We start from the raw sequence: 27,707 nt of genomic DNA, 5'->3' as shown, positions 1-27,707 counted from the left end.
GCAGAAGTAACTACCATAGTAGTATTTTCAAACGTAGAGGGTCTGTGGCTTGGCTTTTGAAAAATAGGGGGTCCTCAGTAATTAGTTAATTGGGAATCACTGATTTAGATGATTCAGGTCATAATAATAATAATAATAATAATAATAATAATAATAATAATAATATCTTATTTGTACCCAGCCACTCTGGGCGGCTTCCAACAAAGATTAAAATACATTAAAATGTCACACATTAAAAACTTCCCTAAACAGGGCTGCCTTCAGATGTTTTCTAAATGTCAGGTAGTTGGTTTTCTCTTTGACATCTGGTGAGAGGGCGTTTCACAGGGCGGGTGCCACTACCGAGAAGGCCCTCAGCCTGGTTCCCTGTAACTTGGCTTCTTGCAACAAGGGAACTGCCAGAAAGCCCTTGGAGCTGGACCTCAGTGTCCGGGCAGAACAGTGGGGGTGGAGACGCTCCGTCAGGTATACTGGGCCGAGGCCGTTTAGGGCTTTAAAGGTCAGCACCAACACTTTGAATTGTGCTCGGAAACGTACTGGGAGCCAATGTAGGTCTTTCAAGACCGGTGTTATGTAGTCTCGGCGGCTGCTCCCCGTCACCAGTCTAACTGCCGCATTCTGGATAAGTTGCAGTTTCCAGGTCACCTTCAAAGGTAGTCCCACGTAGAGTGCATTGCAGTAGTCCAAGCGGGAGATAACTAGAGCGTGCACCACTCTGGCAATACAGTCCGCTTTACTTTTGTTTAGCAGAATGTGACATGGACATTAATCATGCCAGGAACTCTGCCTGTGGGTTTTTATAAAGCCCTGTGACAAAAGCTCCCCCCCACATTTTTTTTGGCTTTTGGAGGGGGCTCCTTTTCAGCAGGCAGGGATACCCCTTCCCCTTAGCTGGCTGCTACTTCTTTCCTACAAATGATGGAATAGGGTGGGGGTGGGGGGTACAACGCTAGAAAGCTTGGGAGGTGGGAGCTCGGTCTGCAGCACCCCTTCTCAGCTGGAAAACCCCATGGCAGGTCTTGGCCCCAGCCACAGAATTGTAGAGTTGGAAGGGGTCCCCCAAGGGTCATCTAGTCTGGCCCCTTGGACTAAAAAGGAAGTGGGCTGCTTGTATCACCTGGAGCTCTTTCAAACACACAAAAAGGTCATAACCAAACCCTTTGGGGTTGCTCAATCTTCAGTAGGTCCTAAGGAGCTGATGGGAGGTGGAGTGCAGCTGCAGGGCCGTCTGGAGGACCTCGGGGGCTCCCTGCCCCTGAAAGAAAAGGTCAGATTTCTTCAAGGACAAGAGGTGCTCTTGGTGTGGCGTATTGCCCCTGCTCCACAGTCTGGGCTTCCTTTAGGGATGCCTCGAGGCATGTGCAGAGTTTCTTCCAAGCGTGTTAAGAGTTGCTTTTAGTTGCAGTTTAGAGCTTTTAAGGGGTTTCAGGGCACAGTTGGCGCTTCTTTCCATAACTCCTCACTTTGCTTTGCGTTCCAATTCATTCTTGGTTTGGGGGCACTATTATTGTTGTTGTTGTTGTTGTTGTTATTATTATTTCTTTTGAGATATCTTCTTCTTTTGAGCAATTTCCCCTTCTGGCTTAGGGACAATTTGCTCCTTCTCTGTGAGGATTGTTATGAAAAATGTACCCCAAAATGCGTTGCCTTTTAAGAAGGACAGACACGGGTCGGAAGCTCCAAAATTTGCACTAAGTTCAGCTCCGCCGGGAAAATGACAGAGACCACAGGATGCTGTCAGGAAAAACAAACTGATCCTTTTATTACAGAAAAGAAAGAACTACAGCTGTAGGGTTCCTGCCTCAAAGAATATAGGAAGGACCCCGGGAAATGGTGAAGCTCCCTCTTATACCCTCCTGTCCCCACGTGAAAATCCCTTTACTGGGAGGGAGGGGAAGGACAAGGAGGATGGGTGGTGATGGGATTAACTGGGTGCAGAGACGACTATTTCTTCATGTGGAAGAGATGTCAATTGTTCTCCGGGGGTTTCCCTTTGTTTGGCAGGAGGGGCAATCAGTCGAGATGGGTGCAGAGGTGGGGCAGTTCCTGGCGATTTCCGTGGAGTGGAAGTCCGCCCGGCAGGTGTTTTCCCCCAGGTCACGCAAGGATGATCCCTGGGATTATGTAAAGGGTGACACTTCTGGAGGTTTGAATAAACTGTCCCAGTTAATCCTTCTGTTGTCCATGTGTCCTTGAATGGGTATAGGGTGGCAGTAGGGCAAGGTTCAGATGGGTTGGGGTCATACAGGGTTCATACAAAAAATATACCTGGAAGACATATCTAATACAGGGATTTCTAATTAAAAGGTAGCAGTCCTGACATATACAGTTCTAAGATATAAAACAGCAATTCTAATACAGAGGCAGCGGATAGAGATTTAATGGTAAGAGAACATATAATAGGCTGTATTATTAACTTGAGTAGAAAAGTGTCGCTTTGGATTTTGGGCGGCTTTCCCCCCCCCTTCTTCTGGAAACATTGTTTTGTTCTGGGCGGAGGGGAGGTGGAGAGGGGAAATGTGTGAGTTTATGGCATAGTTGGGAGATGTTTGCATATGCTGATATGTGTGCATCTCTGGGTTATTTGTGGGGCCTGCCTGGTGTTTTTACATGAGTGCTTTTATTTAAAATGCATTTGTGGGGGCATAGGAATTCGTTCATTCCCCCCCCCCAAATATAGTCTACCCCCTACCCCACAAGGTCTGAGGGTTGGTGGAGCGGCCCGCGGCTGAAAAAGGGTGCTGACCCCTGGGTTAATGTGACCATGAGCCCTGTAGGTTCGCCTGTGCATTTTGCGAGCTTTGTTAACTTGAATGTGCTCAATAACCAGAGTCCACACCTAGACCCTTGAGTTCAGCATTGCTCTCAGCATTTTAAGCATGTGCAGGAGGAACTCAGCACTCTTTTTTTCCCCCACACCCCTGTGCCCAGCCCTGGCACCCCCAAACTCGGCCCTCCAGATGTTTTGGGACTACAATTCCCATCATCCCTGACCACTGGTCCTGTTAGCAAGGGATGATGGGAGTTGTAGTCCCAAAACATCTGGAGGGCCGAGTTTGGGGGTGCCTGGCCCAGCTCCACGGCTTGGCCTGGGCACATCTGCCAACGCCACCATTGTAACAACGGAAGGGAACACACTGTTTTTTTAGGGTCACATCCTTCAAGTGCTTGGTAGCTTTCCGGTTGTGCATGCCCTTGGTAGCCTGGGCCGTCTCACGTGTGTTCTGAAGGTTGGACCCCCTTGACTTGCATGATTTTGTGGGGTTCTCCGGCTCGTTAGTAGCGGACCATTTTCAGAGCTTTCCTTACAGCCACAGCTCCCGCCGGGGAAAAGGGGGGGCGCTATTTTTAAACTGGAAATTTTCATTTACAGTAGTTGATAAAATTTATTCACGGCTTGACTGTAAAACAAAATCCTTCATATGGGTCTACAAAGTGATAATTTTATAGCTTTATATTTTAAGCAAAAAGTGAGGAGACATTTCGGTTTCCGTTTCAAAAGCCTCTTCCCGCCCCTTCCTCTCCGCGCTCGTCTGAACGTCTCGCATCCGGAGCGACTACGGCCGGCTCCTCCGCGCCGCAGCCAATCAGCGCGGGGAGGGGAGGGGCCTGTGGCTTGTTTGTTCCAACCCGCCACGCCCCCTTCCCCGCAACGATGAGTCGTGACCGGCGCCGCCCCCTTGTATGCAGATGAGGCGCCTTGCGTGCCTTACCATTGGCCAGCGCCGGCGCCTTCCCCCCGCCCCCGCAGGGCGAATGTCTCCTTCACTCCCGGCAGCGACGGCGGGATTCCAGCCCGGAGCGCGGAGAGGAAGTATGCCGGCGCCTGATTGGCTGTGCTCCGCGTTCCAGACCCCGCTGATTGGCCCCTGAAGAGCCGGGTATGTAAATCGAGGGGTCTCGGGGGTCCCTCGCGGGGCCGCCGCTCCGTAGGATCCTGGCTGGATCCCGGGGGCGGCGGCTTCCGGGACTGAGCTGCCTGGCCGGCCGGGGACTCTGTCTCCAAGCTGCCTCCGCCGCCTCCGCATGAGTCACTCTCCGCTCCCGCGACTGGGAGGAAGCTGCGCGCCCCCGCCCGGACGGACACCCGCGGGCGCGGGGGCTTCCCAAAATGCGACCGCGGGGCAGATGCGAGACGGGAGCCGGGGATCCGGGCCAGTCGAGACTTGGCCGATCCCGTCCCAGAGAGTTTGGGGGAGGGCGGTTACTTGGGAGGAGGGATCTCCTGAGGCGGGGGGGGGGCCTCCGGATCTTGCCCTCTTCCAGGGCAGTTGGATCCCGGAGCCCAGCTGGGCGGAGCGCTGCGTACAGAGCGGCCGGATCCAGAACGGAAACCCTGCGCGGGTGGGGCCTGGGCGCCGCGAACCCCACCCATCCTGGCGGCGGGAGGTGGATCCCCCCGGCAACCCCGCCCTCACCTCAACTGCGGGGAAGGATCCGACCCTCCTTGCAAGCTGGCGGAGAGATGGGTCCAAAGTGGAGATCCTTCCCGGCTCACAGCTTCACTCAGATACCTTTCTTCTTAATGGGCGCCGTATGTAGGCTTTACTCCAGAGTAGCCCCATTGACATTAACGGACCTCACTTGGCCGTGTTCTTTAAACGTCAGTGGGTCTCCTCTGAGTAGGGTTCGCATCGGATCCACCCCATAAACTGCGAGGGCGGGGGGGGGCACTTCTTGGATCAGAGCCTTGGATATTTTCACACCAAAACCAAAAATAGTGTTGCGTTGTTGTTGTTGTTTGGGGGGGGGGTTAAAAATCAACAACCAGCTTCCAAATACAGTCATACCTCGGTTTAAGTATGCCTTGGTTTGAGTATTTTCAGTTCTGTAATAAGCAAAAATAAGCAAAATACTGTAATAAGCAAAAATCTGCTAAAATTCTTACCACAGTACTCCGCGAACCTGTCTGGAACAGATTAATCCACTTTCCATTACTTTCAATGGGAAAGTTCGCTTCAGGTTAAGTACGCTTCAGGTTATGTACAGACTTCCGGAACCAATTGTGTTTGTAAACCGAGGTACCACTGTAGCCTCACAGCTTGTGTGTGTGTTTAATTATTTCATTTCCTAATTTAATCCCCGCTTTTCAGGCCTCTTGAAGCATCTCACACAGACATTTTTTTTAAAAAAAATTATAGATCGGTACAGATACTTAAACAATAAATGACGTTTTCAAACCAGCCCTGTAAAAAATGCAGTAATATGGAATACAGCTGGAATATCGGGTATACAGGACTCTCCCCAGAGTCCTGGGATCCCCCAGATACTTTTTCCTATCCATCAGCCGCTCTGTCATGCTGCTGGGCTGGTGGGGGCTGATGGGAGTTGTAGTCCAGAGCATCAGGAAGGCAGCTGGCTAGCAAAGGCTGATCTAGATCAAGGCTCTCAAAGTGGCCCCTGGGGGTGGGGTGGGATTTACCAGGGGGGGAGGGGAGTTAAGAGGCAAGAGGGTGGCAGGGGGCACTGGAGGGGTAACAGACTCTGGCATCGCTGGACCCCGTTCACCAGTTTTGCTGAATCCATTTTACCCGCCTTTCTCAAGCCGTTGTTCGGCTACAATTCCCATCATCCCTGACCTTGGATCCTGATAGGAATGATGGGAGTTGAAAATCCAGCAACAGCTGGGGACCCAAACTTGAGAAAGACTGATGCTAAATAAGTTTCAGGCGGTTTCTGAATGGACGTGCGATTGATTGTTACTGCTTTGACTTTTGTTGTGCTATTTATTATCTTCCTTGGTGCAGACCTCTCTTCTGGATCTTGCTTCTGACAGGGTAGGGGGCACTGGGGGTGGGTTTATGAAACCAATGGGGCAGGTGAGCTGGTGAGGCTCCTCCTGCTCCAGTTTTTGCCTGGTGTGTGTGTTTGGGGGGGGGGGAGGCTTTGCACTGGAAGGGGCAGGGCCTCCCTGCCCAGGTGGGCAGGGTTTCAAGGGGAGGGGCTGCTACTCCTGCTGCCACGCTGGGGAGACTGTGCCATCTGCTGCCTTGGGCCTTGCATATTCCCCTACAGAGTCCTCCTGACCCCCTTCCCCTCTTCTCTTCCCTTCTCCAGAAAGATGCTGGCCAAGGGCACGAAGCGGAAGCGGATCGAGGGGGACGAGGCCGCCCCGTCTGCGGGCCCCACCAGCTCCCTCTTCAGCCTCTCTGTCTCCAAGCTGCACCAGAGCCTCCAGCACAGCGAGCCCAACCTGCGGCACCTGGTGCTTGTGGCAAACACCCTGCGGCGCATCCAGGACGAGATGCAGCCGGCCGCGGGGGCCCTCTTCCAGCAGCCAGACCCTCCTGCAGCCGCCGCTGGCAGCTCCGTCTGCAGGGAGAGCCCTGGGGGCGCCCTGCCCTGTGCCCTCCAGGACCCTGGCAGGAGGCTGCCTCCGCCACCGCCTTCTCTCGCCCCCCACGTGGACGAGCTGCTCCTCTCCAGCATGGACCTCTCGGTCTTCTCCACCATCCTGGAGGACCTCAGTGGCCTGGAAGGGTTTGGGGATGCCGTGCACCCGCCCACCGCCCAGCCCGAGGGAGGCCTGCTCTGCTCGGAGCCGGAACGGACGTCGCAGCCGTGCTCCTCCACCCCGCTGCTGGACACCCTGGGCCCCAGCACCTACCTGCTGGAGGACGGCCTGGAGGGCATCTTTGAAGACATTGACACCACCATGTACGACTGTGAGCTGTGGTCGCCCACCAGCCTCCCCAGCTTCAAGGAGGCCTTTCCCAGCTCGGAGGACGAGCGGCCAGGCTTGGCGGACCTCGATTATCTCATGGACATGCTGGTGGAGGCACAGGAGCTGTGACCGGGGCAGTGGGGAGAGGTGGGGGGGGAGAGTGGATGTTCCTGTAGGAGCCGAGTTTCACCTTGGGGTGGGGGCACCTCTGGTGGGTGGGTCGCAAGTGGGCAACATAGGGAAATGGGGGCATTGCAGTTAGCATCAGGCTGTATTCAGCTCGAGAGTTTTCCTCCAGGTAGACCGACTGCATCAAAAAAGCCAGAGCCTTGCATGAAGATGCAAAATGGCCCCGTTTACATCTTCTGAGAAGCTGTTCCCTCAACTTCCTGTATGAGATAATCGCACAAAGGAACGGGCTCTGCGGCCCCCCTGACATGCCTGGAGGTCAGAGTCCGGCTTTCCGTGAGAATCTGGGCACCTCCGAGAGGCTCAAACAGATTGCAGTGGTACCTTGGTTTAAGAACAGTCCTGTTTACGAACGAGTTGGTTTACGAACTCCGCAAAACCGGAAGTAGTGTCCTGGTTTGCGAACTTTACCTCGGTCTACGATCGGAAGCTGAATGGTGGAAGGGCACCGGAGGTGGGAGGCCTCATTAGGGCCTTGGTTTAAAAACAGTTTCGGTTTAAGAACGGACTTCCGGAACAGATTACGTTCATAAACCGAGGTACCACTGTATCTGATACAACAAGGTTCTGCAACGGCTTTTAAAGGCAGGAATGGCTCTCCTGCTTCCCAGGGGCAGGGGGATGGGATTTTCCATTTGTGGGGGGCTTCTCCCCCCCAAAAAAACCCCAATGGGTCAGATTTTGACTGAGGTGTTGACTGACTTGTTTGCAAAGGAGAAGCACCTGAGTCTCGGTCGTCCTGAAGGGCCTGTTTGCTGAGCTCGCCCCGCCTTCTCCAGAATGCAGTCATTCCATTTCCTCCTCCACCCCTCGGCTGACTCCTCTGGGTGGCAAGGGCAAGAAAGGCAGGACCCGGAGCTGCCTTGCACCTGCATCCTTGCATATGTGCGCTCACACACAAATGTTTGGTGTATTGAGAGCTGCCTTCAGCGGCAAACGGTTGTGAGTCTGGGAGGGTAATTTATTGTCTGAGTGCCGAGGACTCAAAACATGGCAATCCCATGTACTGTTTATGTGTCATATCACTTTTTAAATGACCAAATTTATCTTTCTCTCTCTCTGTGTGTGTGTGTGTGCATTTCACTTGAGGGACCTGAAAAGGTAGAACCCTAGTAGGAAGGGACCCCCGAGGGTCATCCAGTCTAACCCCCTGGAATCCCTGACCAATGGTCATCCAACCTCTGCTTTAAAAACTCCAATGGAGGAAAGGCCAGCGCCTTCCAAGGGAGGCCCTTCTACTGCCCAACAGCTCATACCTCCAGAAAGTTCTTCCTAATGTTCAACTGGAAGCTCCTTTCTTGCAATTTGAAGCCATGGGTTCCGGTACCGCCCTCTGGGGCAGCAGAAAACAAGCTTGTTCTGTCTTCCATGGGGCAGCCCTTTGGATATTTGAAGATGGCTGTCAGGTGAACGCTTCAGTCTTCTCTTCTCCAGGCTGAGATGGCCCTTTTGGTCCCTTCCAACTCTTATGATTAACTCCCTCAACCGTTCCTCATCTGGCCTGGTTTCCAAACCCTCGATCATCTTGGTCACCCTCTTCTGACCACCTTCTGGCTCGTCAATATCTGTCTTAAGTTGTGGTGTCCAGAACTGGGTGGGTCTTGGGCTGCAACAGGTTTTTCTGCTGGGATCCCATAGCATTTGTCTCCTCCAGGCCCTTCCATGAAATGCTCACTCAGACCAAGCTCAGTGCCAACCCCTCCCCCAGTACGTCTTTTGCACAGTTGCCAGCCAGCTGCCGCCAGGAAGCCCCCACTCAACCAAGGCTACAAAGACAGCAGGGGGGGGTTCATTTGCCTACAACACCTGGCACCTGCAGGTATATCGCCCCTGTATGTGGAGGCTCTGTTAATTGGCATTGGGGGGGGTGAGGCTCCTCCATCAGTTTGCCTCACCTGAGCCCAGGAGTGTCTTTGTATTGTGTGATGGGCAATGATTTATGGCAGGCATCCCCAAACTTTGGCTCCCTCCAGATGTTTTGGACTACAATTCCCATCATCCCTGACCACTGGTCCTGTTAGCTAGGGATCGTGGGAGTTGTAGGCCAAAACATCTGGAGGGCTGCAGTTTGGGGACGCCTGATTTATGGCATAGCAAAAGTCGTTAAAGAGAACTTTAGCTGCTCCTCCCATCATTCTAAATGTCTTTTTCCAAAAGAGCCCTGAGCGGTTTTTGGGAAGGGGACCCTCAAAGGCTGGGCACACGCCTGGCCCATTTGTAGGCAACACAGAACACTGTTGCTTTGTATCTGCGGGCATGCATCACACTGTGCCTGTTGCGTTTCTATCCCACTTTTTTCTCCACGGGACTTTCCCCCTCCTCATTTTACCCCCAGGACAGTCCTGTGAGGTAGGTTTGACTGAGACACAGCACCTGGCCCAAGGACACCCAGTGAGCTTCATAGCCGTGGGATTCAAACCCTTGTCTCCCAGGTTCTACTAGTCTGGCACTGACCGTTACGCCACCCTCTTTCTTCAATCATTCCTATCCTGCATTCAAAATTGCATTCTCTCCCCTCCCCAGTAGCTTTCATAAGAAGAAACAGCTTGCTGGATCAGTTTTGCATCCTGTTCTCACAGCAGTTCAATACTCCTAAGAATCGTGATAGACTGTCTTTAGGCCTGAAGGCAGCCCTGTTTAGAGAAGTTTTTAATGTTTGTAGTTTTATTCTGATTTTATTCTTCTGTTGGGAACCACCCAGAGTAGCTGGGGAAACCCAGCCAGATGGGTAGGGGTATAAATAATAAGATTATAATTATAATAATAAGAACAGCCTGTGGGATCAGGTCAGTGGTCCACCTTGTCCAGCATCCTGTTTTCACAATGGCTGACCAGAGTCCCATGATGTGAAACCAAGCAGGATTCGAACGCAAGAGCAACTCTCCCCTCCTGACTCTAGCGACTGGGATTCAGAAGCATTGCTGCCCCTGGCCGTGGAGGCAGAGCTTGGCCATGTAACCATTGCTAGTGTTCTCCATGAGAGCTCCTCCTTCAAAAGCTGGAAATAATACAACAGCAATTAAGAACCATGACATCGGTCATCAAAAGCCAGGGGATAAGGGAGTTTCTGAAGTTCTCCAAAGGGGTTTGGTGGGTTCCCCCAGGGAGGGAATCCTGCGGTGTGCAAATAAAAGAGGGAAAGTCTCTTTCCATCCCACTTTGCTTTCTAACTATGCACTTATCCTCTGCGCCTCGGGGGGGGGGGGCTCTCCCAATAGGTGGGGCTACAGCTGAAGGTGGTCTCACCCTCGAATCCCCGCTGTGAGATCGGAGACCAGGGAACGAGGAAGCCACTCTGCCCTTCCAGGGTCAGGTCCCAATTCTGTGGACTGAAAGAGGACGTGGGGGTGTGTGGAGAGGGTGCCCCATAACTGCTGTGCTGAGCAAGGGGCTTTAGCACAGAGTCAGGTGAACGCTGGCGTGTGGGGGGCGGGCGTGGAATGTCCACTTCTCAAGGGGAAGTAATATAAATAATAAAAATTAATAAAATAATTTATTATTTATACCCCACCCATCTGGCTGGGTTTCCCCAGCCACTCTACTCTGGGCAGCTTCCAACAAAATATTAAATACAATAATCCATCAAATTTTGAAAAGCTTCCCTGAACAGGGCTGTCTGCGAATATGAGTCTCCCCGTCCTTTCAAGGTGGGGGTGATGCTCTGGCAGGTGGAGACTTCAGCATTGAACGGCAAGGAGCCGTATGTTGGGGCAGGTGTTTTGAAGTCTGGGGCTGGGCAGGAAGCGGAGGGAGGAAATGATGTCGACTCTGCTGGCCTGACTCATGTTCCCTTGGCATCTGCCCCCACCCCATGGGTCCTGCCCCGTTGCCCTAGATTCCTGTGGAGAGGCCGACTCATCCTGCCTTAATCGCCCGCTGGTTTGGGGGCGGGCATAGAGGATAGAGGCAGGACCTGGGAAAAAAGGGAAAGGAAGGCGCCTTCATACACCTGGCTGCCCAACTTTTCTGACCCCTTTTCCAGTGCCCCTGCTGATCCATCCCGCTCCGTCCTTGGGGCACCTGAAAGATGAATGTACTATAGCAGGCATGTCCAACAGTTAGATCGTGATCTACCGCTAGATCACTGGATGTCTGTGGTAGATCACCGGTAGATCAGTGGCTCCCCCCCCCCGAAGCTAAAAAACTTTGGCTCCCCCAAAAAAACATCAACAACTTTGCCCTGCACCCCTAAAATGACCTGAACCACCAAAAACGGCTTTTCTTCCTAAAAAAAAGCTCATTATCGCTTCCTTCCTAACTAAAGAAGCTCAACAACTTTTACATGAACCCCCCCCAAAAAAGGGCTTTCCTTCGTAAAAAAAAACCTCAACAACTTTGACCTGAACCCCCCAAAAGGGGGTAGATCACTGCCAGTTTTTAACTCTGTGAGTAGATCACAGTCTCTTGGGAGTTGGTCACCCCTGTACTATAGGAGTGGTTCTCTTGGGGGCGGTGGGATTCCCTGGGGAGATGCTAAGAGGCATGGGGGGGGCAAAGGGGGAGCTGGAGGTGTACATTCATTGATTCATCATTTTATGTGTATGCCGCCTTTTCATAGTTAAAACAATGCTCAAGGCGGTTTACAACATGACAAGATTTACACGATTACCAACATAAAAAGTCATAAACAATAAACAAAACACATCAAAAAGTACACAGCCAAATGGAAAACAATTTCCACATAGATCATAAAATCTAAAACAGAATACACATTCATATCAATCACAATTTAAAAGGACATAGATAAAAAAATAAAAGCTATTTAAAAACAAAAACGGAGCCCTCTCTGCCCAGCCTCTCAGACTTTGCAAAGATGGCACCACCAGATCAAGACCATTCGTTTGGTGGAATTAAAGTAAATAGATTCAACTGGACTTTGAATAAATCAGTTTGTTACTGTTTCGAGTACAGTATTATTGCGGTGGTCTTCTTTCGTGGGTCGTGCAAACGGCAATTCTGAATGACGCTTTCTGAATGACGCTTTCATAGGGCAGTGCTATGGACCTGTTAAAGGCTCAGAGCCTCTTCCAGGAGCAAGAGGGGCACCTGTTTCTTCCAGAGCTCCTCGGGAGTAGAGGAATGGAGGAGTAATAACAGAAGGGCAGCCAGAGAGAGGGGCAGGGCGGGCAAAGACAGGAGGGATGGGATGCCTAGCTCCGGAACGGCGTTTATGGAACAAGCCACAAGAGGGCAGTGCTGGGTCGGTGCTGAGCCCTCTCTGCACTCGATCTGGACTAGAAGTAAGACTTAATCCGAACTAGAGGGAGCAATGCTTTTTTTCTAAAAAAAAAAACACTCTCATTTTGACTCAAAACAATCACCATTTTTATAGTTCAAATCGGGAAACATAAATACAGTTAATGGACAAAAGTACAAAGATTCACAAAATGGTTAGGGGTATGTGTCCCCCTGCATCATCCCTCTCTTCCCCCCTCCCCGGGAAAAAACAACACTGAGGAGCATCACTTCCTTCACATCTTCAGGACAGATAAAAGAAAGTCCTTCTTCATGCGCTGCATAGTTAAACTACGGAACTCACTCCCGCAGGAGTCTGAGGCAGCCCTCCTGGTTGCTGGGTTCCCAGTGAGGTATCTGGTTGGCCACTGTGAGAGCAAGAGGCGGGACTAGCTGGGCCAGGGGCTTAATCCTGTAGGCTCTTCTTACGCTCTTCAAAGGGCGCTGTAAATTAGCAAGGGGACATGGTCCATCTCTCTCGAACACGCGTCTCCATGGAGCAGAGGCCAATTTAGATTCATGGAGTTGTAGAGCTGGCAGGGACCACGAGGCCATCTAGCCCAACTCCTGAAGGCAGCCCTGTTTAGGGAAGTTTTTAAGGTTTGATGTTTTATTGTGTTTTTAATAGCCTGTGGGAAGCTGCCCAGAGTGGCTGGGGAGGCCTGACCAAATGGGTGGGGTATAAGTAATATATTATTATTATTATTATTATTATTATTACCCAACATGGGGCTTGAAGCATTTTGATAGTGGTATTTTAGGGAGCAGGCTACCGTAGCAGGCGGGGCCCATGACTTACCTCGTAGGAGCCTCCACAACACAAAACACTGTTGTATGTAGGTTTTATTTTATTTGCTTATTATCTTATATTTTGGAAATGTACATCCATTTTTTTCCCTTTAAATTTTTTGCCCCCCCCTCCAAGAGCTAGAGCTTGTTTAGCTTGTAGGGGCACTGCTAATAACCACCCATTGTGGGAGGTGGCCATGCTTTTCCTAGATACAGGTAGGTAGCCGTGTTGGTCTGCCGTAGTCGAAACAAAATAAAAAGATTCCTTCCAGTAGCACTCATAACCAACTAACTTTGTTATTGTTATGAGCTTTTGTGTACATGCACACTTCTAACGGAAATGCCTCTTGGGTTTCTGAAGCTGGTGTAGGACAGGCCATCACAAGCAGAGTAAATGGATCAAAACTTCCATCCATGTGCTTGGGGGTTGCTGCCAGGATGAGGCAGGTGGGATTTAGGCCATACGTAGTCCTTTTGGGACCAGAAGAGAGAAGGTTGCAAGACAGTTACTCTTTTCATCTGCAACATGTTGGGAGAGTCTAAGTTACCCCACAAAGTCATGACTGACGCTGCTTCCCAGCATTGAGAGAGCCTGGGATGCCCTCGCAAATGGAAATCAATGAATGCCTGCAGGAGGCCGTGATGGATGGCTTTAGAAACAAATTCATGGAGGAGGAAGAGAGGACCATGGAGGACTCCCAGCCCCTCTGGCTAGGCTCAGTGCTTTTTTTCAGGGGGTTCTCAAGAGTCTTCTTCTTTGCCGATCACTCGTAGCCGAGTAAGATTGTCTTCCATAAACACGGTTTTAACAGTGAGTCCGTAAGTGACCGTGGAGGCCAATTCTGGATCCACACATCCTTCTACAGTGGGGACATTGGTTTCCAGGCGGGAGTTGATCACGGTGTGGATTTGCCAAGCATGCCTTCCTCTTAGCACATTTCTCCCTTGCGTCCTGAGATTGAGTTTCTTCAAAGCCCATGACACCTTTGGTCAAGGCTGTTCTCCAACTGGAGGCCAGTGTTTCCCGGTTGTCAGTGTTTATACTACATTTTTAAAGATTTTCCTTGAGACAGTCTTTAAACCTCTTTTGTTGACCACCAGCATTACGCTTTCCATTTTTAAGTTCAGAATAGTTGCTTTGGAAGACGATCATCAGGCATCCGTACAACATGACCAGTCCAACGAAGTTGATGTTGAAGAATCATTGCTTCAACACTGGTGATCTTTGCTTCTTCCAGTACACTGATATTAGTTCGCCTGTCGTCCCAAGTGATGTGTAAGATTTTTCGGAGACACCATTGATGGAATCTTTCAAGGAGTTGGAGATGGTGTTTATAAGTGGTCCATATTTCACAAGCATACAGTCTTCTGCCTGGTTCCCTGTAACTTGGCTTCTCGTAGTGAGGGAACCGCCAGAAGGCCCTCGGCACTGGACCTCAGTCCGGGCAGAATGATGGGGGTGGAGACGCTCCTTTAGGCATACTGGACCGAAGCCGTTTAGGGCTTTAAAGGTTAGCACCAACACTTTGAATCGTGCTTCTGCATCCTAGTTGCTGGAGACCACAGGAGGGGAGAGTGGCTCTTGTGCTCGGATCCTTCTTGCTTCTGGTCGGCCACTGGGAGAAGAGGAGGCTGGACTGGAGGGGCCATTGGCCTGATGCAGTCCAGGATTCTCTTGTGCTCTCCTGCGGGGCGGGCAGGCGTGGCCTCTGGCTCTCTCCGTCACCTCAAGGAAGTCCCCTCTGATGAGGATGTCCGGTGTTTATTCTGGATCCTCCTGGTGCTTGACCTGCTGCCATGAAGGGGGGGGGGTGGATGCAAGGAGCGCCGGAGTCTTATTCCAAATAGGGCTCAAATATAGCTCCGGCTCCCTGTGCTATCTTGGGAACAGGCTTACTTTTCACCCTTGGCCCAGAGAGTCTGGGTGCCTCTTCCTGCGCTCTGCTCCCAACTGTGGACACTGACTCAGCCCCCTCCAAGTCCTGGAGCTGTCCAGGGGGTGGCTTGTGCTGGATAAATCACTGCTGTTGGGAGGCCAGGCCCAACCCATGGGGTGCAAGGGGGCCTGCAGTTCCACCAAACTCCCAACCCCTCCTTCCAACTTGCATCTTTTTCTGTGGTTGCCAGTTTCCAGAACTTCCTTGCTGACTAGCGGCGATTCCTGCATTGCAAGGCCTAGATGATCCTTGGGGTCCCTTCCAACTCATACCATTCTGTGATTCTACGATTAGCATACAGCGGCCACCCCTCTTTCCAAATAATCAAATCTTGCACTGTGGCTAGTCCAGGGGTCCCCAAACTAAGGCCTGGGGGCCGGATGTGGCCCAATCGCCTTCTAAATCCGGCCCGCGGAGAGTCCGGGAATCCGCATGTTTTTACATTAGAATGTGTCCTTTTATTTAAAATGCATCTCTGGGTTATTTGTGCGGCCAGCCTGGTGTTTTTACATGAGTAGAATGTGTCCTTTTATTTAAAATGCATCTCTGGGTTATTTGTGGGGCATAGGAATTCATTCATATATTTTTTTCAAAATATAGTCTGGCCCCCCACAAGGTCTGAGGGACAGTGGACCGGCCCCCTGCTGAAAAAGTTTGCTGACCCCTGGCTAGTCCATAGTTCTGACAATGTCCATGTCTGGCGATTGAGACGGGCTGCAAAATGCTACATAAGAACAGAAAAAGAGGCTGCTGGATCAGGCCGGAGGCCCCTTGAGTCCACCACCCTCTTCTCACAGCAGCCAACCAGATGCCCCAATAGGAAGAAGCCCACAAGCAGGATCCTGCCCACCTGTGATTGCCAACAACTGGTAGTGGAACATCATTGCAGCCTTCTCCTCCATGAATGAATGAATGAATTTGTTGCATTTATATCCCATCTTTCCTCCAAGGAGTGCAAGACAGCATACATTCTTTTCCCCTCCCCAATTTATCCTCACGACACCCCTGCGAGGTAGGTCCGGCTAAGAGTGAGTGACTGGCCCAAGGTCACCCAGTGAGTTTCATGGCTGAGTGGGGATTTGAACCCATGTCTCCCAGGTCCTCATCTGACATACTCTTCCTCTTCTTCTTCTTCTTCTTCTTCTTCTTCTTCTTCTTCTTCTTCTTCTTCTCCTTCTCCTTCTCCTTCTCCTTCTCCTTCTCCTTCTCCTTCTCCTTCTCCTTCTGCTATCCCTCGTAGCCGAGTAAGATTGTCTTCCATAAACACAGTTTTAACAGTGAGTCTGTAAGTGACTGTGGAGGCCAATTCTGGATCAACACTTCCTTCCACTGTGGGGACATGGGTTTCTGCACGGGAGTTGATCACGGTGTGGATCTGCCAAATGTGCCTTCCTCTTAGCACGTTTCTCCCTTGCGTCCTGAGTTCGAGTGTCTTCAAAGCCCATGACACCTTTGGTCAAGGCTGTTCTCCAATTGAAACACTCGCAGGCCAGTGTTTCCCAATTGCTGCTGTTTATACTACTGTACATTTTTTTAACACCACACGGACTCTCTCCTTTACTGAACACCAAAAGTTCCATTTCTGATGCATGCTTGTGATCTTTGAATGTTTAAATGTTCTTTTAGAAAAATTCATGGAGCAATCAGGTCGTGTATCCACAGCAGTGACCAGAGGAGGAATGACTGCTGGGAGGACAGAGAGAAGAAATGCCCTGGCGCATCTGCAGCAACACAACCAGGTGCCTTCCTCTATCCCGGCTGCAACCAAACACCTCTCCCCTATCGGTCTCTACAGCCACAGCAGGTGCCGTAACTCTCCAGTGGTTTGACTTCACCCCCAAAGGCACACTCCTCCATTGGGGGTATCTGGTTGGTCAGTGTGAGAACAGGGTGCTGGGAACATTGGCCTGATCCACAGAATCATGGAACTGTAGAATCAGGAGGGGTCCAGGGGGTCATCTAGTCCAACCCCCTGCAATGCAGAAACCTCAAATAAAGCATCCACGACAGGTGGCCGTCCAATATCTGCTTAAGAGCCTCCAAGGAAGGAGAGCCCACCACCCAGCAGGCTCTCCTTATGTTCTCCTCTCTTCGCAAAGCTCTTTGAGGTTTCTTCTTACAGTCAAGTGATGTATACATTTCTAACTCAAACAACTAAATCGCCCAAACCTCTGGGACTGGACTGTTGCTCCACTGGGTGGCCCAGGAGTCTGGGTCTCAGGGAGGTCTAAAACTGCTGGACTTCGCAGGGGACAAAGAGGCCGGCGCTCGGATGGCTTCCTCTGGCTCACTGCCCTCCCATCCGAGCGGCCCGTCCAGGGGCAGACGGGACATGGGTGGGGGGGCCTCCCTTTTGTCTGTGCCGGGTGTCCACTGAGTCCAACAATGCGGGGATGCTTTTCAGAGGCTGCCCAAACTGCTGATGGTGGCCTTGCACTAATCCTGCTGGCTGACTCCCTTTTCATGCCTCAGTGTGTGTTGGGGGGCTGGGCGGCATTTCGCTGTGCTTGGCAGCTCGGCACACGGCATCGACCCCCGCCCCAGTGCTGTGGGTGCTTCCCTGTGGGACGAAGCTTGGGGTTCTGGAGAGCAAGGCAGAGATGTGCGAGTGCTTTGCCCGGGTGTTTGGGGTCTCCTGGTCCCCAGCAGCCAGTTATGGTAAGGTGGAATTGGGGGGCAGGGTGGGGAGGTAGCAGACTTGGGAGAAGGGAAAGTGGGGGGGGTTTGCTCCCCTGGAGTTGCCCCTACCCGTTGCCCCTGAATGCCTCCTTCAGGCTGGGCTCGGAGGCAAAGACTGGCCTGAAAGGAAGGCGAGGGGCTCTCTGTGTGTTGTACAACATGCATTGTGGTGTCTCCTATTCAACTTATATGAAGAATGTGTGTCTTGACCCACAAAGGAGCTGGGAGTTTTTGGAGCCTGCAAAGTGGCTGCTGACGGAAATGTACATGGGGGGGGGGCAGGCTGAAATAATAATAATTTATTACATTTATTACCAGCCCTTCACCAGTAGCTCTCAGGGTGGGTTACAACCATTTAAAATTCAGAATTAAAAGCAGCTAAAGCAGATTATGCTGCATAAAGCATTTCCATCTCAGCCAGTTCTAATAAGAACTGTAACTTTCCAGACAGAAGGTTACATTTTTTCCATCTCCCTCCCCGTCCCTCTTTTCTTATGTGCTATGTCTACTTAAGACTGGCTGGTTACTGTTCTCTGGGAAATAACAACTCTTCTCTGTCGATCGCAGCGTTAACTTCCTTGTCAGGTGGGGATGGGGGGAGAAAAATCTCCTGGAGACAACCCTCCTTCCTGATCTCAGGAAAGGGTGATCCCAAGGGCAGGGCGCCTGACTGGCTCCTAGGAGGTCCCGTGTTCAGTTTCCGGAGGGCAGCATCCAGGTGGGGCTGGCTGGAGAGATCTCCCTCCCACCCCAGCATGATCTTCTGGACAGCTGCTGCCAGTCAGTGATGGGTGTTATTATCTGGCATGGCATAAGGCACCTCCCGGTTTTCTTTCCAGTCACCAGGCGGAAATGGGGGACCAACCCCCTTCTGCTCCCAGAGCTTGGGAAGATACCTGTGGGGGAGAGGGCGCAGGAGGGGTCGGGGTCGGGGCATCCTTAGGGGCGAGGGGATGGGATCCTGCTGCAGGGCTCGCTCTCCGGCAGAGCCAAGCCCCAAGGGACTGTTGGAAGGGGATTGGCATCAAGCCCAGTGACCCCCGCTGTGGTGCGGGCTCTCTGGCACCCCTCGACCGCACGTGGAGACGGGCAAATGAGAAGTGCGGGGAGTCAGGACCTTCCAAGCCTGAGAAGTAAGTAGCCCACTCGGGGGGAGGGGCGCTAGGCTAGGAGGCGTCGCGCGCCCCTCTTCATATTTTTCAATTGATAATGTGGGTGGGGGCAAAACGCCTTCAAAGAGTGACCGGGACCCGGCCCGTCGTTCCTTTTGCAGGCTGCCTCTTTCTTGCCTCTGCAGCCTCCGATCCTCTGAGCGCGTGCAGAGCGCCGCGGCTGCCCCTCCGCCTGGCCGCGCTCTTGGGGGCGGCTTCCTGCGCGGCGGCGGCCCCTCCCCGGGCGGGGCCGGGACTGCCTTGACCCTCCTCCCGCCCGGCACCGGCCCAGCTGGGCGCCCACGGGCTGGAGGGCCGGCCGGAGCCGCCCCCTTCCTGCTGCCCGGCAGCGCCCGGGCCCCGCGCCCCGGCCGCGCCCGCCCAGACCGGCCCAAGCGAGCGCAGCGCCGGAGCGGGAGCGGGAGCCAGAGCCGGAGCCGGACCGGGTAAGCAGCAGCAGCGGCAGCCGCGCCGTCGCTCTCTTGGGGATGCCTCTTCGCCAAGCGGGCACCCGGGAGCCCCTGCTTCCTCCAGGCTCAGTCCCGGCTCGGGATTCGAACCGGCAGCCCCAGGAGCCTGGCTGGCCGCCCAGGGCGGCCGGGATGGGAGCTGCGATGGGGGACCTGCTGTTCCTAACATCCCACCCCCTCGGAAGCCACTTTCTTGGTGGGGGCATCCTGGGTGTTACGCCTGCTTTGCCCCTTTCTAACCCCCTCTTATTCCGCTCCCCCCTCACTAAATCATCCCAAACTGCAGCCTGCAGGGACACCCCCCCCCAGACCGGGACTTAGCAGCCTCGGAGCAATAGGTCTGTCACCTCTTGGGGGGCAGTGCTCCGTGTCCCGTCCCCCCACACGCTAGTCTTGCACAGGATTGGTTTTCAGGCAGTGCCTTCTTGTATGCCCAGCGATCTGGGGGGTGGGGGTCTTCTCTAAAGCAGCAGCTGCTCTCCTTGGGCAAGAGGACAGAGCCCCTCAAAGCCCCCCCAGCAAGGGCCGGTCAGAGATAAGGGCGCCGCGGCTTGGCCTGCCCGATTGGGAGGTAGTTTGGCTGCCTGGCTAGTATAGTCCAAACAGGGTCCTTCCGGCAGTGGGGAGCTTGTCCTGTGATGGGGCAGGGCAGTTTGGAGGGAATTTCTTGGCCTGGTCTGATCCTCCCCATAATTGGGGTGCTCTCTGCTCTTCCCTTGACAGGATAGAGTGGAGAGGGGTTTGGGGGTATTTTCACCCCCATTTGAAGCCTGGCTCTATTGAAGCTCATTTAGTGTTTTGGTGTGTTTTTTTTAATAAAAACTCCTAAAAAGAAATCAGAGCAATTTACAACCATTTGTACAGAAAACCATATAAACATGTTGTAATCAGAGATCAGCTAGCTATTGTGGAAAACTGTGTTCCTGTTTGCCTGCATAAACCTGGTGAGATAGAAATGTTTAGTGGCAGAGTGCCTAGTTTAGTGACACTTTGTCTAGTGGCAGAGTGTTCCACAGGATTGGGCTGAAAGGCTCAGTTTTTCATTGTCAGATGCTCCTCACCAACTCAGGAATGACCAATGACGCTCCTGCAGATGATCTCAGTGATGGAGCCAGGATTGGTCCCTAAGGTATCCTAGGCCTAAATTGTTCAGTGCTTCGTAACTTAATAGGAAGACTTTGAACTTGGCTCAGTAGGAGATGGGGAGCCAGTGCAGCTGTTTTAACAATGTCCTTGCACAGAGGCTCCTGTCAGCAATCTGGCTGCAGCATTCTGCACCGGGAGCTTCTGAACCAGTCCCCAGGGCAGCCCCACATAGAGTGCATTGCAGTAATCTAGCCTTGAGATTCTTTCTTCTTCTTCTTTGGCGATCCCTTGTAGCCAAGTAAGATTGTCTTCCATAAACATGGTTTTAATAATGAGTCTGTAAGTGACTGTAGAGGCCAATTCTGGATCCACACGTCCTTCCACAGTGGAGACCTTGGTTTCCGGGTGGGAGTTGAGCACGGTGTGGATTTGCCAAGCGTGCCTTCCTCTTAGCACATTTTTCCCTTGCGTCCTGAGTTCGAACGTCTTCAAAGTCCATGACACCTTTGGTAAAGGCTGTTCTCCAATTGGAGCACTCATAGGCCAGTGTTTCCCAGTTTTCAGTGTTTATACTACATTTTTTAAGATTTGCCTTGAGACAGTCTTTAAACCTCTTTTGTTGACCACCAGCATTATGCTTACCATTTTTAAGTTTGGAATAGAGTAGTTGCTTTGGAAGACAATCATCAGGCATCCGCACAACATGACCAGTCCAACGAATCTGATGTTGAAGAATCATTGCTTCAACACTAGTGATCTTTGCTTCTTCCAGTACACTGGTATTAGTTCGCCTGTCTTCCCAAGTGACGTGTAGAATTTTTCGGAGACCCTGTTGATGGAATCTTTTGAGGAGCTGGAGATGGCATTTATAAGTGCTCCATGTTTCACAAGCATACAGTAAGGTTGGTAGTATAATAGCTTTGTAAACAAGCATTTTGGTTTCCCTGCAAATGTCCCAGTCCTCAAACACTCTGCGCTTCAGTCAGGAGAAAACTGCACTCACAGATGCTGGATTTCGGAGAGGATAATACCCCCAAGGCACAGGTGCCAGGGGGCCGAGGACCCCTCACCTATTGCTACTCTCTGGTTACGACCCTGGGGAGAGAGACAGAAGTGCTGCAATATGGCCCCTCCAATACCCACCCCACTGAGTTGGCCTCCATCTCCCTGCCCCTTTCGCAACACAGGTCCTCCATCAGGGTGGTCGAAGCTGATTCAGTACGGAAGCCATGTGTGAACCCAGATGGTCCTGGGTCCAGATGCCTCGCTCTCAAATGCAAACACATTAGATTCAAAGTTTGTTGGGGTGTGGGGGTTGTGTGAATTTGTGGCCATTTGAGGTTGCTGCTTCCTGCAGCCTTCCGGGTGATTCTGTCCCTGGGATTTTTTGTGTGCAAGGATTGTAGGCTCCATTCAGATCCATATCCCTGGACTCAGAATTCTAAAGGTGCACCTTTTGTGCCAGGTTAGTGGATCCCCAAAGCCCAAATTGTGCCCCCTGCCCAGTCTGAAGAGCCTGAAAATGGACCACCCTCGAGTCTTCCTGTCCCTGGACCCCAGGGTGGCTGTGTTGGTGCTATGTTGGTGTCGACACTGTAAATTGTAATGCCCTGCGGACTGTCCTCCTGAAAATTGGCTGCCCAGATAAATTTGTGAACATCCATCGGCTCCTCCGTGATAGTATGACAGCAAAAATTGCAGATAACAATGGCTCTCAAAGTGAACCATTCACAGTGGGATCAGGTGTTAAACAGGGATGTATTATCGGCCCAAGCCTATTTATTATTTTCATTGCCATGATCCTACACATTGTTGAAGGGAAACTCCCCACTGGGGTAGAAATCATATATCAGGGGTCAGCAACCTTTTTCAGCCGTGGGCTGGTCCACCGTCCCTCAGACCATGTGGTGGGCAGACTATATTTTGAAGAAAAGAATGAACGAATTCCTAAGCCCCACAAATAACTCAGAGATGCGTTTTAAATAAAAGGACACATTCTACTCATGTAAAAACACCAGGCAGGCCCCACAAATAACCCAGAGATGCATTTTAAATAAAAGGACACATTCTACTCATGTAAAAACACGCTGAGTCCCGGACTGTCTGCGGGCCGGATTGAGAAGGCTTGCCTACCCCTGTCATATATCAAACGATAGAAAGCTCTTCAATCTGAGCAGGCTGAAAGCAAAGAGTAAGGTTACTGTAACGTCTGTCATAGAGCTTCAGTATGCTGAGGACAACGTAGTGTGTGCATGCTCAGAGGATGACCTCCAAACCATCCTAAATATCTTCACAGAAGCTTACGAAAACCTTTGGTCTATTGCTCAACACCCCCAAAACCAAAGTGCTGCACCAACAAGTACAAACAACCCCTCTGCAGTGCCACAAATCCAATTCAGTGCTGTAACGTTGGAAAGTGTTGATCACTTCTCCTACCTGGGCAGTTATCCACAAGGGCCAACATTGATGCCAAATCCAGCATCGCCTGAGCTCTGCGAGTGCAGCTTTCTCCCGACTGAAGTGCAGAGTGTTTGAGGACCGGGACATTCGCAGGGAAACCAAAATGCTTCTTTACAAAGCTATTGTGCTACCAGCCTTACTGTACGCTTCTGAAACATGGACCACTTACAAACGCCATCTCCAACTCCTCAAAATATTCCATCAATGGTGTCTCTGAAAAAGTCTACACATCACTGGGCAATACAGGTGAACTAATACCAGTATAATGGAAGAAGCAAAAATGACCAGTATCAAAGCAATAATTCTTCAACATTAACTTCGTTGGACTGGTCATGTGGTTCAGATGCCTGATTATCGTCCTCCAAAGCAACTTCTCCATTCCGAACAAAAGAGGTTTAAATTCTCTCTCAAGGCAAATCTAAAAAAAAAGTAGTATAAACACCAACAACTGAGAAACTCTGGTGCCTACAAGCACTCCAGTTGGAGAACAGCCTTTACCAAAGGTGTCATGGGCTTGGAAGACACTTGAACTCAGGACACAAGGGAGAAACGTGCTAAGAGGAAGGCACGCTTGGCAAATCCACACCGTGATCAACTCCCACCTGGAAACCTATGTCCCCACCGTGGAAGGACGTGTGGATCCAGAATTGGCCTCCACAGTCACGGACTCACTGTTAAGGCCGTGTTTATGGAAGACAATCTTACTCGACTACGATGGATTGCCAAAGAAGAAGAAGAAGAAGAAGCTTCTGGTTGGGGTCAGTCAGGCCGAGGTGGGACGCTGCCTGCACACCTTCTTTTCGTTTCTGACTTCCTGCGTTCCTGGCAAGGCCTCAGCAGAGCCCTGACTCAAAGGAAACACTGTTCATTTCCTCAGCTAGCAGGACAGGAAGCCTGGATCAAGAACCCCCCCCCTTTCTTGGCCTTCAGACCTTCTCAGTGTCCCTGTGTGCCTTGGGGGGGGGCATCTGGCTGCGCCTGGGGGGAGGGGAAGTGAGGACTTTGGCACTAATGGTTAGAGTGGTGGGCTCTGGCTGGCAAGATCAGAGTTCAAATCTTTCCTCAGCCATTCACCTCACCCTTCAGGCCCATTTCTCTCCCTCTCTCTTTAGCCTACCTCATCGGCTTGTTGTGAGGATAAAGTGGGGGGTAACTGGCATCCAGGTCAGCTGGCCTGAGCTCATGAGGAACACCTGGATGAGGCCAGTGGTCCATGCAATCCATCCTCCTGTTCTCACAGTGACCAAACACTAAGAACCTGGGAATCTAAATAGACTGCCTCTGGAGCTGGAGGTTCCATAAGAGCACAAGAAGAGCCCGGCGGCTGGATCAGGCCCAAGGGGGGCAAAATTCGCCCAGCACTGTTCTCCCAGTGGCCGACCAGATGCCCTAAGGGGAAGGCCACATTCAGCCCTCTTCCTCCATGATGGGCCAGCAACGGGTGAGGCTGCAGGGCAGATGACAAGCCAGCCGTTCCTCTGGCTGCCCTTCAGCCAAGAGCTCTGGCTCAGAGGCTGCCAATGTTGCTGCTGCAGCAGCAGCAGAAAACTCTCCCTGGCAGGGAGACTTTTAATTTTATGTTTAGAGCACTTTGCCAATGACTCCTTTCTGGGGCGTGGCATCAAACAGCTGCTGAAAAGCGAGGTTTGGGGGCTCTGCCCTTCCTGCAAGCCATGGCCGACCTTGGATTATAATAATAATAATAATTTATTATTTATACCCCGCCCATCTGGCTGGGTTTCCCCAGCCACTCTGGGCGGCTTCCAACAGAAAAATAAAACACAGTAATCTATTAAACATTAAAAGCCTCCCTGAACAAGGCTGCCTTCAGATGTCTTCTAAAAGTCTGGTAGTCAAAATCTGTTGGGAGGGCGTTCCACAGGGCAGGCGCCACCACCGAGAAGGCCCTCTGCCTAGTTCCCTGCAACTTGGCTTCTCGCAACGAGGGAACCGCCAGAAGGCCCTCGGTGCTGGACCTCAGTGTCCGGGCAGAATGATGGAGGTGGAGACGCTCCTTCAGGTATACTGGACCGAGGCCATTTAGGGCTTTAAAGGTCAGCACCAACACTTTGAATTGTGCTCGGAAATGTACTGGGAGCCAATGTAGATGTGGGTGTCCTTTTGGCTGGCAGTGGGGCTGGGGGGAAGGCACTCTGTGCACATGCTCAGAGGCACACTTGACATTGCATTCTCCAGGCCCAAAACCTTAACAAGCAGCTCTGGGGTATCTGTGTCACAGCCGTGAGGTTGGCCCCAAGCAGGCTACCCGGCCCCCTGAGAGGAGAGCTTCCAGAGGCAGAGGAGGGACAGTCTCAGGTCTTGGCTGTTTCAGCCCCCCCCCCCAAACTGAGGGCGGAGGAGAGAGTGAAAGCGCTGGCATCGTTTTTCCTTCCCTGCATTGTTGGCCAGAGACCATTGCAGGCTGGGGCAGTCCGTCTAGCAGCCCTGGTGATGATGATTATAGCTTTCTCTCTCCAGCGCTCCTTCCTGCCCCTGAGCTCAGCAGGATGCGGCCCATGTGGGCCAGGGGCCCGGCCTCGTTCCAAGCAGCGGCAGCTCCTCCTGGAACTGGAGAGCTGCTCCCAATTAAAGGCTGCCACCAGAAGAGCAAGCGGCTCTTTCCTGCCTTAATTGGATCAGGAGCTCTGGAGCCAAAGGGACGGCAACTGTGGCGGCCTTGTTTTCCCCTTCGCTGACTCTCCTGGCTTCGTTTGCTGTTTGGGCAACCGCTGAGCTCTGGACGGGAGCTGCAGAGAAGCGTTGCTTCCTGTCAGGGAAGCCGCTTGTTCCTCTGGCAGCTCCACATGGACCCCAAAGCACCCCGAGGTCCATAAGAACAGAAGAAGTTGTGGTGGACCGTGGAGTCTCAAATTTCAGCAGTGCCCTGTGCAGCAACAAAATTCGGTGTTCCCTGCCCACCTTTCGCTCTCTATCCTAAATAATAGTTGCAGTACCCCCCATGATTCTGTGCCCCCTAAATCCGCCTCTGGATCAGGCCCTGCGGGGAACCTGCAAGCAGGATCCAAGTGCAGGCAGGATCCAAGCAGGCTCTTTTGATCTTATTATCTGAGCGGGCCTTTGGCCAGATCCAGCGAGCTGTCCTCATGAGAGCTGCATGCTGGGCTGCAGGATTAATAGAGAAGAGGGCTATCGATGACTCCTAGCCAGGATGGTCAGAGACAGCGATGCTTCTGAATCTCACTTGCTGGAAACCTGTTGTATTTGAAACCCTTTGAGGGTGAGAACAGGATGCTGGACTAGAGGGGCCCCTTTGGCCTGATCCAGCAGGTTCTTCTGGTGTTCTTTTTTTATCAATCAATCAGATTTTATTCGACCTTCAGTCAGAAATAAACATTTATCCATACAAAAAGTAAAACATCTAAAGGAACTTAAACCGACAATAAGAAGTAGGCTATACATTTAGACCCATGCCAATGCTGTCAATTTTGACTTTACGACGCTTAAGGGCCAGAAAAAGAAATTTGGCCACCAAGGAGGCTGTTGTTCCAGTAAACTTCTTCAGCAAAAACAAAACCTGTCTTTCTCTGGCTGCAGGGCTAATTTGGCCTAGGTGTGGAGCTATGAGTTTTTGTCCAAGATCTGCATAGAATGGGCAGATCAAAATAATATGTTCAGTTGACTCAACCACTCCCAGGGCACAATGACAAGTTCTCTGGGCATATGGGACTCCCCTGTACCTTCCCAACAAAACCTCCGATTCCAGGACATTTAACCTAGCAGCTGTGAGGAGTCTACGGTATTCTACACAGTGGATTTCCGCAAGATCAGGGGCTGGTGTAATCTGAAATATCTGATCCCCCAAGAACATCCCAGGTTTCACAAGGGATGTCCTCTTGTCTAGGAATGTCACTCAGTCTTTGAGAGACCACAGCTCTGGCTTGACTAAATGTCATAGACTCCAGGAAAAGATGTGACAATCCGCAGGCCTGCACTTCATTTATGATCTCCTTTTCCCACCATGATTGGAAATCATCCCTCAATATCAAGGGGGCCATGCCCACCTGGTTGAAGCATAGCTTGAGCCATAGCCAGAGTTTTGCCTTCAAGGCCACATACCGGAATGCTTGCCAACCAACCTCTAATCTCATGACTGCCCCCGCTACAGAAGGGGGGGGGATCCTAAGGATGGCTCTAAGAAATCATTATTGGATTGGATCCAATCTGAGAAAATGTTCTTTTGTAACCTTGGAAGAGATCCCAAAGGGTCTGGGAGCCCAGAGGCAGTTGAAGGAGCAGCAGCAGCAGAAGAAGAAATGGGGATCAGCCAGCAGGACAGATGGAGGAGACTTGAGCGAAGGGCTTGAGAAAAGGGGTGCTGAGACAAGAAGGGGATAACGTGGAGTGTAAGTGGCCCGTTCTCCTTAACAAGGATCTGGGGTCTGTGTGGGAGGTTCATAGAATCATAGAATCATAGAGTTGGAAGAGACCACAAGGGCCATCCAGTCCAACCCCGTGCCAAGCAGGAAACACCATTAAAGCATTCTTGACATATGCCTGTCAAGCCTCTGCTTAAAGACCTCCAAAGAAGGAGACTCCACCACACTCCTTGGTAGCAAATTCCACTGCCGAACAGCTCTTACTGTCAGGAAGTTCTTCCTAATGTTGAGGTGGAATCTTCTTTCTTGTAGCTTGAATCCATTGCTCCATGTCCGCTTCTCTGGAGCAGCAGAAAACAATCTTTCTCCCTCCTCTATATAACATCCTTTTATATATTTGAACATGGCTATCATATCACCCCTTAACCTTCTCTTCTCCAGGCTAAACATACATCCCTAAGCCGTTCCTCATAAGGCATCGTTTCCAGGCCTTTGACCATTTTGGTTGCCCTCTTCTGGACACGTTCCAGCTTGTCAGTATCCTCCTTGAACTGTGGTGCCCAGAACTGGACACAGTACTCCAGGTGAGGTCTGACCGGAGCAGAATACAGTGGTACTATAACTTCCCTTGATCTAGATGCTATACTCCTATTGATGCAGCCCAGAATTGCATTGGCTTTTTTAGCTGCTGCATCACACTGTTGACTCAT

General features: G+C 51.6%; 2 protein-coding genes and 1 pseudogene across 2 annotated transcripts in view; 2 read left to right on the top strand and 1 right to left on the bottom strand.

The window, feature by feature from the left end:
- Positions 1–417: 417 nt before the first annotated feature.
- On the bottom strand, positions 418–4,028 carry LOC118086654 (large ribosomal subunit protein uL22-like; annotated as a pseudogene).
- On the top strand, positions 3,641–10,273 carry SERTAD1 (SERTA domain containing 1). Its single transcript, XM_035118539.2, has 2 exons — positions 3,641–3,881; positions 6,058–10,273. The coding sequence occupies exon 2, from the start codon at positions 6,062–6,064 to the stop codon at positions 6,791–6,793; it is 732 nt and encodes a 243-aa protein (XP_034974430.1). The 5' UTR covers positions 3,641–3,881; positions 6,058–6,061; the 3' UTR covers positions 6,794–10,273.
- Positions 10,274–18,931: 8,658 nt separating this feature from the next.
- PRX (periaxin) overlaps positions 18,932–27,707 on the top strand; it is a 30,984-nt gene continuing 22,208 nt past the window's right edge. The window contains exon 1 of the mRNA XM_060275439.1: positions 18,932–19,090. The gene's annotated coding sequence lies outside the window, so the exon portion shown is untranslated. The remainder of the gene's footprint in view (positions 19,091–27,707) is intronic.

This window comes from Zootoca vivipara, chromosome 6, assembly GCF_963506605.1.
Source record: "Zootoca vivipara chromosome 6, rZooViv1.1, whole genome shotgun sequence".
In the NCBI taxonomy this organism is placed as follows: domain Eukaryota; kingdom Metazoa; phylum Chordata; class Lepidosauria; order Squamata; family Lacertidae; genus Zootoca; species Zootoca vivipara.
The sequence above is the reverse complement of the archived record's forward strand: the minus strand, read 5'-3'. Positions and strand labels throughout refer to the sequence as shown.